Raw genomic sequence first — 14577 nt, 5'->3', positions numbered from 1 at the left:
CAATTTAGTTAAGTTTCTGAGTGTTGAGTTTGCCATAAAGTTACTTGGTAATTTGAAATATTCTATGGGTATTGAGGCTTGCAGAACTACTTCTGAGTTTTTTCTTACACAAAATAAGTATACTAATGATTTGTTGTCTAGAGAAAATATGTTAGACTCCAAACCATATGACACACCAATGTCAAATCCACTAGAGCTTCAATATATGATGGCGTGTTATTACAAGATTCTACTGAATATAGAACTCTAGCTGGTAGTCTTCAGTATCTCACTCTTACTAGGTCGGATATTTGTTTTGGTGTCAATTACGTTTCGCAATTCATGCATGCCTTAACTGATGTTCATCTTATGTTAGTCAAGCGGATTTTGAGATATTTAAAAGGTACATTAGGATGTGGTCTTTCTTTGTGGACTGGTGATATTCATTTTTTGAAGGCATATTCTGATTCTGATTGGAATGGATTCCCTGATACACGGAGTCCCACCTCTGTTTAAGATATGTTTATGGGTTCATCACTTTCTTGGTATTTGAAGAAACAACCCACTGTCTCTACATCTTCTGTTGAAGTCGAATATAAATGCTTGACTGCTGTTGTTGCAGAATTACAATGGTTATCTTATGTGTTGTCTGACTTACATATATATGTTAATCATACAGTCTCCTTGTATTGTGATAATACTAGTACTTTAGCTTTGGAATCTAATCCAGTTTTTCATTGTAAGATGAAGCATGTAGAGATTGTTTTTCATACAGTACGTGAACTGGTGGAGAATGGCTTCTTACACATTTAGCATATTATTAGTGAGGAGCAGTCAGCTGATCTCTTCACAAAGGGTCTATGTTATCAGGTTTTCTCCAGGTTGCCGTCTCAGCTGCTTAGTCCTAGCTCCTCTGGTGCAGCTAGTGCTTGTGCAACTTAGTTCTTTCAGTCTTTTATAGTTGCTTCTATTTTTTTTTCCATAGAGTTGAGTGTTTTTCTGTTCTTAGTAACAAGCTTTACTCTCTGCCAGTATCAGCTTGAGGGGGGATGTTAGGAATAATCAAGTCAATTTTATTGACTTGAATCTTATTGTAACACGCACATCTGTCACGTGTGATTTTTCCCTTTCTATCTCTGCATAAAACTCTCTTTTCTATTCAGTCTCTATAAGACTTTACCTTTCATCAATACAATGTTTTATTTTATCAGAAACCATCACATAACTATCATTATCTAGGTAGCGGCGAACTATTGTTACCCCTGATTGGTAGAGCTGCACAAGAACCGATCCTTTTACCTAAACTCGCCCGAACCCAGCCTATTCGTGATTTTTTAACCCGCACATGCCCGCAACAGTTTGATATACGGTTTTAGTTTTGAAAACCGCTATTGGTTTGATGTAAAACCCGATCGAGCCTTTTCGTAATAACCTAATAGCTATAGACGTTGATGAAAGTTAATCCTTACCATCCATACTTCAATACCCTAAAACCTAAAAGACCCATGTCATTCTCTCTAACTTCAGTTCTCTAATTCTTCTCTTCTTTCACTATGAGTCTCATCACAGTTTTCAGTCTCAAAGTATCACTACTTCATCGAAGATTCAAAACATTACCATTATCGGTTGTTCTCTGAATTGAATCAATTGTGCATTCATTATATGAATTGAATCAATCGATTAGTAAATTTGTTTGTACAGGAAGTACTACAAAAAACTCGGATAAATCCATATTCTAACCCGATCCCAAATGACCAGATACGGAGCGGTTAAAACCCGAGCCGAAAAGGTTGGGCGGGATTAGTTTGAAATTTTAAAACTAAGGACTACCGGGTCGATCGACGGTTTTTGGTAAAACCAGAACCGACCAACCCATGCTTCCAATAAATTAAATATCTAATAAATAGGGAGTATAAAACTGAGTGTCAGTTTACATGGGTTTATTATTTTTATGGATTAAAAATACTAATTCCAATATAAATGGAATGAAAAAGAGTAATCCAGTATAATAGGAACCTAGCTACTTTTGGGCATTTAAGGATTATCTTAGGCCTCTCATATGGGTTAAAATTTTTTGCCCAACTATTTTTTTAATGGCTAATTTATTCCTGATAACTATTTTTTTAATGGCTAATTTATTCCTGATTAGGTAGTGTTAATTCGGGTGATTAGTTGACGTTTAATCTTTTTAATCTGGAAATCAACTATGTATTCATCATCAAAACATAAAAAATGATTGATTTTTATGAATAAACATCAACCCACAATCGGTGGGTGTTCATGCACTCGTAAACCAATTCTGAATTGATGTTCTTCATTTACGAACAAAACTAGGAATCGGTGTATAAGATTTTATACATAGACTGTTTGTGAAATTAACTAGTATTAATTGATCATCAAAACAACAAAATCTTGATTTTTTTTTATTTTTTTTTGTTCTTGATCCGTGAAGAACATCAACCAAGAATCGACATATGTGCAAATTTTTTATGGCAGATTGATCTTAATCGGTTGATACATTCCTCGACAAGTGTCGATTGTAAAAAATCTCAAAAATGATAACCCTTTGTATAAAAATGCGTCCATAATCGGTAAATATAGTTCCCCCGCGTACAAGGTTGTAGCAAACTAAGATTCAAGAGTTTATCTAAACCTTTGTCGGAATCAGTTTACATAAATGCCCTTGCCAACCGATTGCAAATCTGACATTTCTTCTACTGTTTTGATCATGACTTCTTTGTCCGATGTCGGAGTGACCTCATTCATTTTGCATTGAACTCATATTTTTATTCTCTATGATATGAAGATAAAAACTTCTGAATTTAGACAAGTTCTAATTGGTATTGGATCCAAAGATTCCACCTTTGCATACCATACTCTTAAATCAAGAAAAATTGGGCGTAATCGGTCTATATGAGAGTCACGTAAAGACCGATTATGTCTTAAAACCACCCAGAAAAGTGAACACTTTAAATGGAAGTAATCGTATTATTGGATAAAACTACAATCAATTATTCTTACTCTGTTTAACAATTCAAACAATGTTAATTAATCAGTTGATATATGCATTAACGTATGCCGATTATTGTTGATGTTCATCAAATACAATGAACATCAACCCATAATCGGATGATGTGTGTGTGTCTTATCCGATGTTCTTCGTGTTTGATAAACATCAATAACAATCAGGATATTTGGTAGACCTACATCAAGCGTTTCTGGTCGAGTTCAGAAAAATTCGATGAGAAAATTTTAGAATTTCATAGTTAAATCATTTATGAATCCCTCTAAAGTAATTTAACTCAATCACTCGAATTGTTTGTCGCCGAATATATTATTTGAAAAACCAAAACGAAAAGAAAAAAATGAATTGTTTTCGAGATTAGGTTTTAATTTTTGATTATCATGTAAATTTAAAAGAAAAAAAATAATAATTTAATTAAAGATTGTTAAATATTTAGGTTTTTGTATTTGTTTTAGAGGTGGAGGGTAATTTAATATTGGGTATATTAATTATATGTCCCTAGTTTTAACATCCTACAAATATATCCCTATACAACAATAAATATATCTCTACTTTTTAATAACTTTATCCATTTAAAATTAGATTACTCTAATACCCTCAACAATATAATATTTTCTTGTATTTCAAAATGGAACAAATTTTTTCCTCTTTCACTTCACCCGTACAACCACCACCACTAGGACCACCACACATCCACCACCACCAACATTCAACTACCATTCCACCACCACCGTTCACGACCACCACCTACCAACCACCACTTACCAACCACCACCACCACTAATATTCCACTGCCGCTCCATCACCATTGCATCACCACCACCAGTCCGCCACCACCACTGGCGCCACCACCACCACCGCCCCCAGTCCGCCACCACCACTGATGCAATCACCGTCAGTCCACCGCCGCCAGTAGCACAATTAACTTTTAGTAAATCGTTTAGGAAATCAGTGGTGACAAATTTTAGTCGAAGTACGTATCTATGGCTAGAGCTGAACATGGTTTCGGTTTTTCGCTGGAACCGGACCAAACCAGACCAATTAGGAAGAAACCAAACCGAACCATTTATTAATGGATTGGTCACGGTGTAGAAAGTGGAAAACCGATAGTGTTGGTTTTGGTTTGGTTTGACCTCTAAAACCGAACCAAAAACCATTAGAAAACCGATTAATTTTTAAACTTAGTTTCTACCTTTAATTTACAAGTATTAGATTCTACCCATTGATTTAGAGGATAAATAGAAACCCTAAATTTAATATTTCATTATGATACTCTCCCTCTTTCTCTTTCTCCTTCTCTCAGTCGCCTCCCTTCTCCACCCCCAACTACAGCCGCTGCTACTCGACTTTTTTCTTCCCGTCTTCCTTCTTTTTTATTTGTCAATAACTAAATTAAGATATATTATATATCTTCTTTTGATCTCTAGAATTAGAGTAAGCTTTAACTATTCTTGATATTTTTTGTATTTTTTTTGTCTGTAAATTTGTGTAAACCAATACTATCGGCAACTACGATTTTCTTATCCGTAGATTTGTGATTTTTTTTTTTTTGGTTTGACATAATTATTGGTTAACCAAAAACCACTGGGACAAACCGAAACCAACTGGAACCATTTGGAAACCAAACCAATGGTTAATGGATTGGTTTGGTTTAGATTTTTAGAAACCAATAGATTTTTAGAAACCAATAGTATTGGTTTCGATTTTGGTTTGGCTAGAAACCGAACCAAAACCGACCATGAACAGCCCTATCTATGGCACGAACAATCAAGCTAACTGACTGCTATACTAACATTCGAACATAAATCATACAATCATCAAAAGAAAGAATCGAATACATATTACCTAGTAAAATTACAGCAAGAAATATAATTACACTAAAAATACTCGGTAGCTAAAAGACCATCAGTCAATCCACCAATAAAAATGATATTCTTTAGAATCCCCTTTCATGATGCTAGAAGGTTTTGGACGCAACTGTGAAAACTGTTCCATATCGGCTACCAAACGGATCTGCAGGGAGAACTATGAAACTACAAGACTTCTCCTACATATAATGTGACATAATGACATTCTTTTCACTCCGTAAAAGTGCCGATAGGACCAAATATGATTGAGGTGACTGAAATCGGGTAAATGCATATGAATTTATACCAATTTACCTTGGCACCATCTTGCAGATGAACGGGAACAAACTGTTCTTTGATAATTGGTAAGGAAACTTCAGATCATGTCCGACTGCTTCACATTTTGAGGTCCTGAAAGATTGAGCGAATGCGAACAAACTTCCTTGGAAGACTTAAAACTGTAATCTGTTTGGGCAAGAAACCAACAAAAGCAAACCAAGAAAATTCATGTAAGAAACAGAACATTGATAACAACTTTGCTTGACCCCAACTAAGATTAGATATAAGCCTACTACTCAATGGCAGAGAAAGATAGTGCATAAATTGCAATAAAAAACCTTAGAAAACACTAATGCCTCTTTTGCAATTAAGCACAATATAATCAGGAATGTTTCCAGCTCTCTTAAGTACGATTTCGTAGATTCTTGGGTTTGGCTTTTCCACGCCTTCGATTCCAGAGAAGACACCAAAATCCCATTCTGTTCCCTGAGTACAGAAAAATCCCTTTAGATCCCATCCACAATGTTTTCAGTAGAGAGAGGTACATATGCAAGAAAACTGATTTTATGATTAATTTAGAGAATCACTATGAATATAAACCCAAATCATAAATTAAAGTAAGTACCAAATTGAAATTAAAAACATTTTTTATTATTTTACCTTTCGATCTTTTCATCATCAGCTGAAACTATCTTCAGATTTGTCTATGACAATTGAATCTTTGATGACGATTGAATCTTCTCTTTCCAATTGATACGGACAATTCTTTAAAAACTAAGATCATCAATTTTAGGTTATTCAAGCCAAATCCAGCTGATATCGAAATGAATCTAATGTTGTTTTTGATGCTCGAGATTAGTTTCTCCCCGATTCATGACTATATTTAAGATTTGTAGTGAAAATCGATCGATCTGGTGGTGATTATGCTGGTGGTGGATTTAGTGGAAGTATCAGAGGTGTACCTGGAATTGGTAGTGGGATCGGTGGAGTTAGTGCATTAGGAGGTGGGGGAGAAAATGGAGGTGGTGCTGGAATGGTGGTGGGGACGATGAAGATGGTGGCGGTTGTTGTGGTTCGGAGAGGAGAGGGAGAAAATCAGAAAAGAAACGATAGGTTTCCTTTTGGTTTGTTGGAGAACAAATTAGACTTGTGTGGAGGGTAGATTTGACATTAATGAACGAATATATTTTATTTTTATCTGAATGGAGAGGGACAAATTTATTGTTGGCAAAATAATGGACAATTATACAATTACCACTTAGTATTTTCATATACCTTCCATATCCCCTTCTCTAGGTTGGGGGAAGAAAATAACAGGCCCCAAATAATCCTTCCAGGCCCCGGACTAGCCAGGTAATTAAAAGGGAATTCAGCAGTGCACGTAGAAGTAACCGAGTAACCTAGCATTAGAAAGTGAAAGGTGCAAAGGCACATGCACGTACAGAGATCCTTGTGTGTATCTTCAATTCTTTGGTGCATAGACTTTTCTATGTTTATTTTAGATAATTATCCACTCGGTGAACTATTAATTATTTGGCATGTAACACAAATGTTTTTACTGCATATTTGGGCGGGTAATACAAATGCTTGGTATGCATGTCGGCATAAAATGAAAAGGGCTGTGTGTACAAAATTTGCAGACGAAGAGAGAGTAAAGGGATAAGAAAAATAAAGTGCGACTTCCTTGGTAAAATTGATGAGGAAGCTTGTTCAAACACCAGGACAGATCCAGTTGAAATTCAGACAGCTACAGGTGTGGCTCCATGTTTTATTTTCTGTGATGACAATCGAAGATCTTTAATCAAAACAAAGAAAACAGACAGTTTTAATCTACTCATCCATTCTTCTTCATAATACCTCTTATGAAAAACACAACATTTGATGTTTTATAAAAGGGCAAAGAGGGAAATAGATACAGCTCGAGACGTTTTAATTACCTTGGAGATGTTGATCCAAGATTCAAGCGTTTGGATAGCTTTGCCTGATTCTTGGGTTTCGCGAGCCAGAGATACTCCTTCACCTAGAGTGCTCACATGCCCACTCACTAAGAGTGCCGCTGCTGCATTTAGGACCTGTTTAAGTTCAAAATATTTGAAGGAATGAAGTAAATTCTATGGCTAAAGAGTAAAGACCATACGTATATAAATTGATGTACTGAAAAATATAATATGCAACATTTAACACATTGAAAAGGGGGAAATTGCTTATGTTCTCCTTCTGATATTGGCCAGCACTTTGGGAAGCTCTTGGAAAGTGGCAAAGGAATAGATGTGAATTTTGTAGTAGATGAGGACATGTAGGCTCCAGTTTTTAAGGTGTGTAAAGTACTTCCATATTATTAACAATTAAGCAGCACAATTTTGCATGTCTACATGTTTTATGTTTATTACAAGTTTGCAAACAAGTCCCAGCTACTTAGATCAAGATTACATAAAAATGTAGATTGGATGTACGAGATGCACATGCGTGTGTTTAACCTGAAACAATTACACTGCACGTCTGTGGGGAGATACAACTTTACTAGTTTACTACAGTTTAAATGTTCTCTGTACAACACATTTACATAAGTCGATGATGTTCTCTGTACAACACGTTTAAATATTAGTACAGTTTTTTTCTTATTTGTTTGTTGTGTTAATGGTTGCGTATGGATTGTAGTGCTAGCCTGTTGGTTTTGTTCTTCTTTCAGGTCTAGCACTAGCAGTCATGCTTTTGGCCAGAATCCTGGTAGACTCCTGCAAAACCTTAAATTTAAATCTTGGCCTGACTTGTATCTATCTCCTATGTATGCTGTGATTTTTACAGGTGCTACTCCATTATATATACTGGGATGCTCTAGCCGACATGCAGGAGTTGACTGGTTTGACTACAAAGTGGGCATCAACCCTGATGGCTCAGCATCTGCTCGCTGCAGCAGACAGATATGGTCTCTTGAGAGGATAAGGTTGTCTATGTGAGTCTAAGCTCTGTGATGATGTTGCAATAAACACAGTCGCTACTACGTTGGCTTTGGCTGAGCAGCACCATTGCTTCCCACTAAAGTCGGTTTGTCTCAAATTCGTGGCGATGCCTGAAAATTTGAGAGGTAACATTGCTCTTCCTTTGTGTATTGTGTTGGTTAATTACTTCAATCATAAATTTTCAAGTTCCTCTTTAACTGCACTTTCTGGCATCATTTCCTTATTTGCGATTTTACCAGTGAACCTAGTGATTGGAGGTATGAACTAAAATGTGCTATGTTCTTTTTTAATCTTGCAGCTGTAATGCAAACAGATGCGTTTGAACACTTGAAAGAGAGTTGCCCAGCTGTGCTGACAGAGCTCTTGGAGTACGTTGCTAGAGTTGGCGAACATTCTGTTGCTATATGCCGTCATGAAACCATGCTTGATGGGAGCTTCATTTAAATCATGTGAACACCTAAGAATGATGTACTAGACTAGTAGCATGTACAATCATTGGTAAATGGGAAGGGGCTTCCTTTGCAGTTTTGATGCCCTATTATGTAGTTATCATACATAAAGTACAACAAGCTCCATTGAAGCATCTCCAAGGAATCAACAGAAGGTGGGCATTTTTAAAGGCTACATATTGAGACTGTATGAGAGGAGTAGACTTACAAATGCATTTGACGCATGTCCTTTCTCACCAGACAATATGTTCCTTAGTGCATTTGCATTGAACTCTGGGTCTCCCCCTCGCAAGCCTTCAAGAGTACATCGAGGCATTCCAAAATCCACTTGAACGAACAAGAAATTAACAAAATTAGCTTAGAGAGGGACAACATGCTTGTTTATCGTTTCACTAATCTAAAATAGTTAGAGCAGCAAAAGAAAAACAAGGAGCTACATACATGGATCAAAAATAAACTTCTCAATCCTTTCAGGAGTAACATCAAGGACGAGACCAGGTCCTGTGCAAGAAAATAAAATTGAGATATTTGGTAAACAAGTATGATTGCAACTTACTAAATGAAAGTGAAGATAAAAACATAAGATCAAAGAAATGAGATTTTTGGTAAACATAGTTGAATCTTACCAAGGGGACTCATTTCATCTAAACCTTCTGAATGCACAACCAGCGCTCTTTGCATACCAAATCTTTGCAACGCTTTAGCCATTTTCTCAACCTGTTCGGAAAGAACAATCATGTCATGATTGAAATGAAAAAGTAGAGAGACAATACTGAAGTAGCCATGTCAAAAGAGAGTACGAGACCTACCAAATCTTCCTTGTATACACCAACGACCGCATATGATGCTCGTGCAGGATTCAACATAGGACCTAGGATATTAAACACTGTCCTCACTTTAAGTTTTTTCCTCACGGGACCAACGATTTTCATCGCTGGATGATATATCGGTGACATCATGAAACCTATGCCTGCTTCTTGAACACATCTCTTTATACCCTACTTCCGCAGAATAAATGCCATACTGTTAGGAGATCTAAAATACAAGTTAATTTGATTAAATAAGGTGGTCAATGGGATAAAATTATCAATTTCTTACCTCAGGTTCTAGGTCAATAATAACTCCTAATGTTTCTAATACATCAGCACTTCCACAAGCAGAAGAACTTGAACGGTTTCCTTGCTGCAACACCGAAACAAGAACCATTACATTATGAAAAATCGCAGCATTATTTTTTAGGTGAATGAACAAGTACCTTTGCAACTTTTGCACCGGCGGCTGCAGCGAGAATTGAAGCCCCTGTTGAGATGTTCACAGTATTTGCCCCATCACCACCGGTTCCAACAATATCAACTACACCATCCAATCCGTCAACTTTCTTACAACATGTTATCATAGCCCTTGCCAAACCCACAATCTGAAACTCCAAATCCAATATCAACAAAAAGTCATCCACTCTCATTATCAGAAATAGGTAATGCAAGAATCAAATCAAATCAAAACATTTACTTCTTCAAAAGTCTCCCCTTTAGCTCTTAGTAAAACAAGAAAAGCACTAATCAATGTTTCATTAGCTTCATTCAACAAAAATTCAAGTGAAGTTTCTGCTTCTTCTTCTGATAAGTCCTCCCTTCTTATCAAAGATTCAATCAACTGCAATCAGATCATCAGAAAAACCCACAAAAATCAACACAAAACCAAAATTTTCTGTAGAATCACAAATTTAACTGAAACAAGAAAAACCCATGTAAGTTTTTTTGCCCGTTTACTCACCTCAGGGAAAGATGCTACCGATGAAATCGATTTTTCCTTCACGATACTAGGTAATTTTGTGGCATTACAAATTAAGCTTCTTTGCCTAATTTTGCTGGAATTAATGAAGCAATTTCGAACCTGAAAAGTATTATTCTTCAATGGTCTTGAAACACAAGGAGAAGAAGAAATAGGAACAGAACATTTGTACACTGCTGCCATTAAATGCCCTGGTCAATTAAACCCTGATAAAATTAGTACCACTTAATCAAATTAATCAGACAAAACTCTAATTAACCAAAAAAAGAAAAATAATAATAATAAAGAAAAGACTGGGGAATTCATTGCTACCTGAAATTAGATTTTTCTTACTGTACTTTGACAATCACTCTTAATTTGGAGAAACAAAAAGTACTAAAGGTTTAGAGTTTTACAGAGTTGATCCTCAAATCAGTCTAACATCCAACTAGGGTTTGTTGAATTTTGGGGAGAAGAAAAGGAGGAAGATGAATATAGTTTGAATATTTGGGTAGGTGAAAGTGGGGTTTTAGATAACGATCGTGTATCCATTTATTTACCGCCCGTGAAAATGGGGTTTCACGTGACCTACTTGCTATAAAAATACTTAGAGCTTCTCTAAAGAACGTGTGTGAATGAAAAAGTCTTCATCCACGTAGGATACATATTCATTTTCCTTAAATTTTTTCTTCAACCGTAACCTCTTAAACTAGTAAACAAATGACATAACATAAATTTAGATAGACATCCTCTTCGTCAACCTCTTATTTTAAAGGTTCACCTAGAGGATTTGTTACCATCCTAGTCAGCTTTTTTTGAATTAAAAATAGAATTAATATATCAAAAATGATTTATGATTTTACTAATCCAAAATCTAAATTTTCTAAATTTTCTCCACGGTTCGTTTTCTTTTTGCCCGTTCCTCTTTTGAACAAAACTTTTTTTTTTCTTTTTCTTTTTTTCATCCCGAGCCACTAAATCACACTCTTGAAATATTGATCCTACTTTTTTTTCTTCTTGCAGGACAATATCAATCATACTCATCAATACAAATACATCATCTTTCGATTCGAGACTTTATTTTTTTCCTTATCAGCTTCCATCGGTAGACCTAGTTAATATCGTACAGTCGTATCAAAATTAGTTAATACTTGGGTTCATGGGTTCGTTGCATACAGGGTATACTTAATCACTTCCGACCGATATACTTTTGACTTTTCTTCAAAAAAGTTATATTGATCTCGCTTTGTTCAGTAACTGAACTATAAGCTTGGTCCTTACTCCTTACTGATTATTTTTTAACAATTAATTCTAATCATGGGTGAAGAAGAACTCATGAATTAATCGTTGCTGGTATTGTTGATGAACAGTAGATTGATTCTTAACTTTCACTTGAACAATGAAGGTTTCACTTCTCTTTTTCTTTGATGCATCATTCGCAGTACTTTCTTTATGTGTTTCTGTTAATGGCTTAAAAATATTTTGTCAAGGAACCTTTTGGGGGAAGTTGTTTATGATTTATCGCAATTTTTCCTCTCAGCCCATTTCACAGCCGATAATTATTTTTTATTTTTTATCAAATAAATAATTTTAATCAATCCGTAAATAAGATTTTACCTAGGCCAAGAAGCGTTTAAAAGGCAAATGGGTTGGAGAAGAATTTTTTTTATTCCTTATATTAAGGAAAATTGGTTGTAAAATAGGATAAAGGATGTCTTCCCATGTTACCACATATGAAGCTGACTAAGTGACCATTGGAGAAGCTCTTACTTCTTAATAAGGTCGAATTCTGTTTCCGTATTCTTCTCTATTTCCGCGCCAGAAAAGATTCTCTGTAATTTAATTTGGTGGTGAAAATGGTTAAGAAGAGCAGACTCGGACAAGGTCGATAGTACCATCAATTCAAACTAGAACATAAGAGGACCTGAAACTAAGGTTCTGTTTGGGTACCGGGAAACTGGACTGGTCAGTTTAAGTGATGTTTGTCTGAAATTCTATCCTATCCTCGGTTACCTCAAATTGTGTTTGTTTGAAACGATATCCAGTAGTAGGTGAACATAAATGATGTTTGTTTCAAACTCCAGAGTTTTATATACAATAGTATAAAGGGACAATACCATTCTTTGTTTACAGTAACATTTGATGTACAAAATATCTTTAAGCTAAAACGTAACCAGCATCAAGCCCATTTTTGATTAGCAATGGCACAATAACAATGTAACAACGCGAAAGATTAATAAAAAAAAAAAGAGGGGAAAAAAACTAGCAGCTAACAGTGGATTTCACATGATATTTACGTGGTACTCATAAAAAAATATACAATCCATTTACTTTGAAAGGATAAACAGATTTTAATTTTCGTACCTGCAAATGGTGATCTAATGGATACTAAACATTTAACTACCAAAGTATCTAGTCAATCGTTGCGATATATCAATTTTGAAATGAATGGAGGTGTTGGGCATTTGTGATGAAAAGCCGACAAAGCATACAACCCAACAATTTTCAACATGCTGCCAATGTGTACAAACACATCAAGGTTAAGAATCATTCACTCTTCTCATACAACCATATAAATATTCCCTACACAAAAAAGCAGACGGTGTTTTAAGCTTTCTAATTAAGCGAACTATCAAAACAAAAACGCATGGCGGTCGAAGAAACCCCTTATCGCTTTCCCACAAAAAAATCTGGTTTTTTTCGAGCTTTTCTCTGAGTTTTTCTTCGCCATGAGCGGCTAATCAGCCAGCTCTTGGGCTCTGATGGCAAATCATATAGTGAATTCATAGAAGTTCTGCTAAATAATGAGATCTTATTATTCAATTGATAAACAATTAGTGGGCGACACAAACGAAGATAATGAAAAGAAAAAGGAATAAGGAGACTTAAAAATCAGATTAAAAGATTCTGAAAATGGTTGTTTTTTTAAAGAGATTCATAGATCCAATCCACTTTTTCAAGATTACTTCTGATCTGGTTTCCATATTGTCAGATAATGATTTGGGTTTGTTTTTCAAGTTGCTTCGATAGACAAATTAAAACTTCAACTTGTTTTGAATCTGGTAATATATTAAGGTTAGATTAACAATCTCGGTGGGTGATGTTAACGAAGATGAAGATTAGTAGATGAAAAGAAGAGAAAGGGGATTAAAAATTGCAGAAAAGCTAAGATTTGATTAGATTTTCCTCTGATTCAACCACATCCACACGGCTTATTCTCTCTTCTTCTTCTGAGGGTCAGGTAATGATTTGGTCTTTGATTTCCTCAAGTTGCATCGATTAGAAAATACGGGATTTTTTAACCGGATCTCTGAAGAACTGATTAACCCACTTGCTATTTGGGGTGATTTGATTATTAGATTTTTGACATCCGTTAGAAATCAGTACATTAATCTTACACTTGGTGAAAATTATCTATCTTCACAATTATACTCTGATAATCCTTCTGCAACACGCTGGTAGTGGAGATTACACAATTTTTTAATTGAATTTCCTAAACTTATTTATTCCCTTATTGATGTTAGTTGATGCTATATATACTCTTGATGATGAAGATGAAGTTCTTAGAAACACAGTGCCTCTCATACATCTTAAAAACTATGTTCAACTTTTTTCTCTCACTCTCTAGCCAATTTCTTTATCAACACCCTGTAGCTTTTGTTGTGTGCCTTTGTATCACCACGTTTGCAGTCTGGCATGGTGATGTTTCACAACTTACCAATCAACTTAAACAGTCCATGAATCTGAGTAATGGGAGGCAATTCAATATTAATGAAATCATTACATCCAGATATCAAAACACCCACCTTCTTTGGACAAATTTCCTGATAGGAACCTTTGTTGAAATAGTGGAAAGAAACTGCTGGGATGTAAAAAATGCTCTGTTATTTCAATGGGAGATTATGTTAGAGCACTGCTCGGTCAAACTCGCATGCGTTGTTATCTCAAGCATGTTTGTCAATGTTAGTGATCAAAACTATAAGTCTTGATTTCTAGTCTCTTATAGCTAAGTCTCGTACTAGGATAGTAAGTGTAGTTGAGCTCAAGGACTTCATGGAGATTCATCATACAAGTAGAAGGACTACTCAAGGAACCGATGGAACTTCTCGACAAAAAGGTATGTGGAGACTTGAACTTATCTGTCACTCAAAAGTCTATCTATTATATCTCCTACTCTTTGAGACAAAAGTCGTATGCTATATATATATATATATATATATATATATATATATTAGATTATACACATTTGGTATTTCGAGCCGAGTATA

General features: G+C 35.4%; 1 protein-coding gene across 2 annotated transcripts; it reads right to left on the bottom strand.

The window, feature by feature from the left end:
- Window positions 1–6620: 6620 nt before the first annotated feature.
- LOC113282448 (anthranilate phosphoribosyltransferase, chloroplastic-like) lies at window positions 6621–10840 on the bottom strand. 2 transcript variants are annotated; one of them, XM_026531454.1, is made up of 11 exons: window positions 10643–10840; window positions 10313–10536; window positions 10049–10192; window positions 9795–9956; window positions 9638–9721; window positions 9349–9537; window positions 9166–9256; window positions 8981–9040; window positions 8748–8866; window positions 7068–7202; window positions 6621–6905 (listed from the first exon to the last, which is right to left on the bottom strand). In XM_026531454.1, exons 2-11 carry the CDS (start codon window positions 10511–10513, stop codon window positions 6870–6872), a joined length of 1221 nt encoding a protein of 406 aa, XP_026387239.1. In that variant the 5' UTR covers window positions 10514–10536; window positions 10643–10840; the 3' UTR covers window positions 6621–6869. The 2 variants fall into 2 exon arrangements, with proteins under 2 accessions (XP_026387239.1, XP_026387238.1); XM_026531453.1 differs by having other exon boundaries at window positions 10313–10521.
- Window positions 10841–14577: the final 3737 nt, after the last annotated feature.

The sequence above is a fragment of the Papaver somniferum genome, chromosome 5, assembly GCF_003573695.1.
Source record: "Papaver somniferum cultivar HN1 chromosome 5, ASM357369v1, whole genome shotgun sequence".
In the NCBI taxonomy this organism is placed as follows: domain Eukaryota; kingdom Viridiplantae; phylum Streptophyta; class Magnoliopsida; order Ranunculales; family Papaveraceae; genus Papaver; species Papaver somniferum.
The sequence above is the reverse complement of the archived record's forward strand: the minus strand, read 5'-3'. Positions and strand labels throughout refer to the sequence as shown.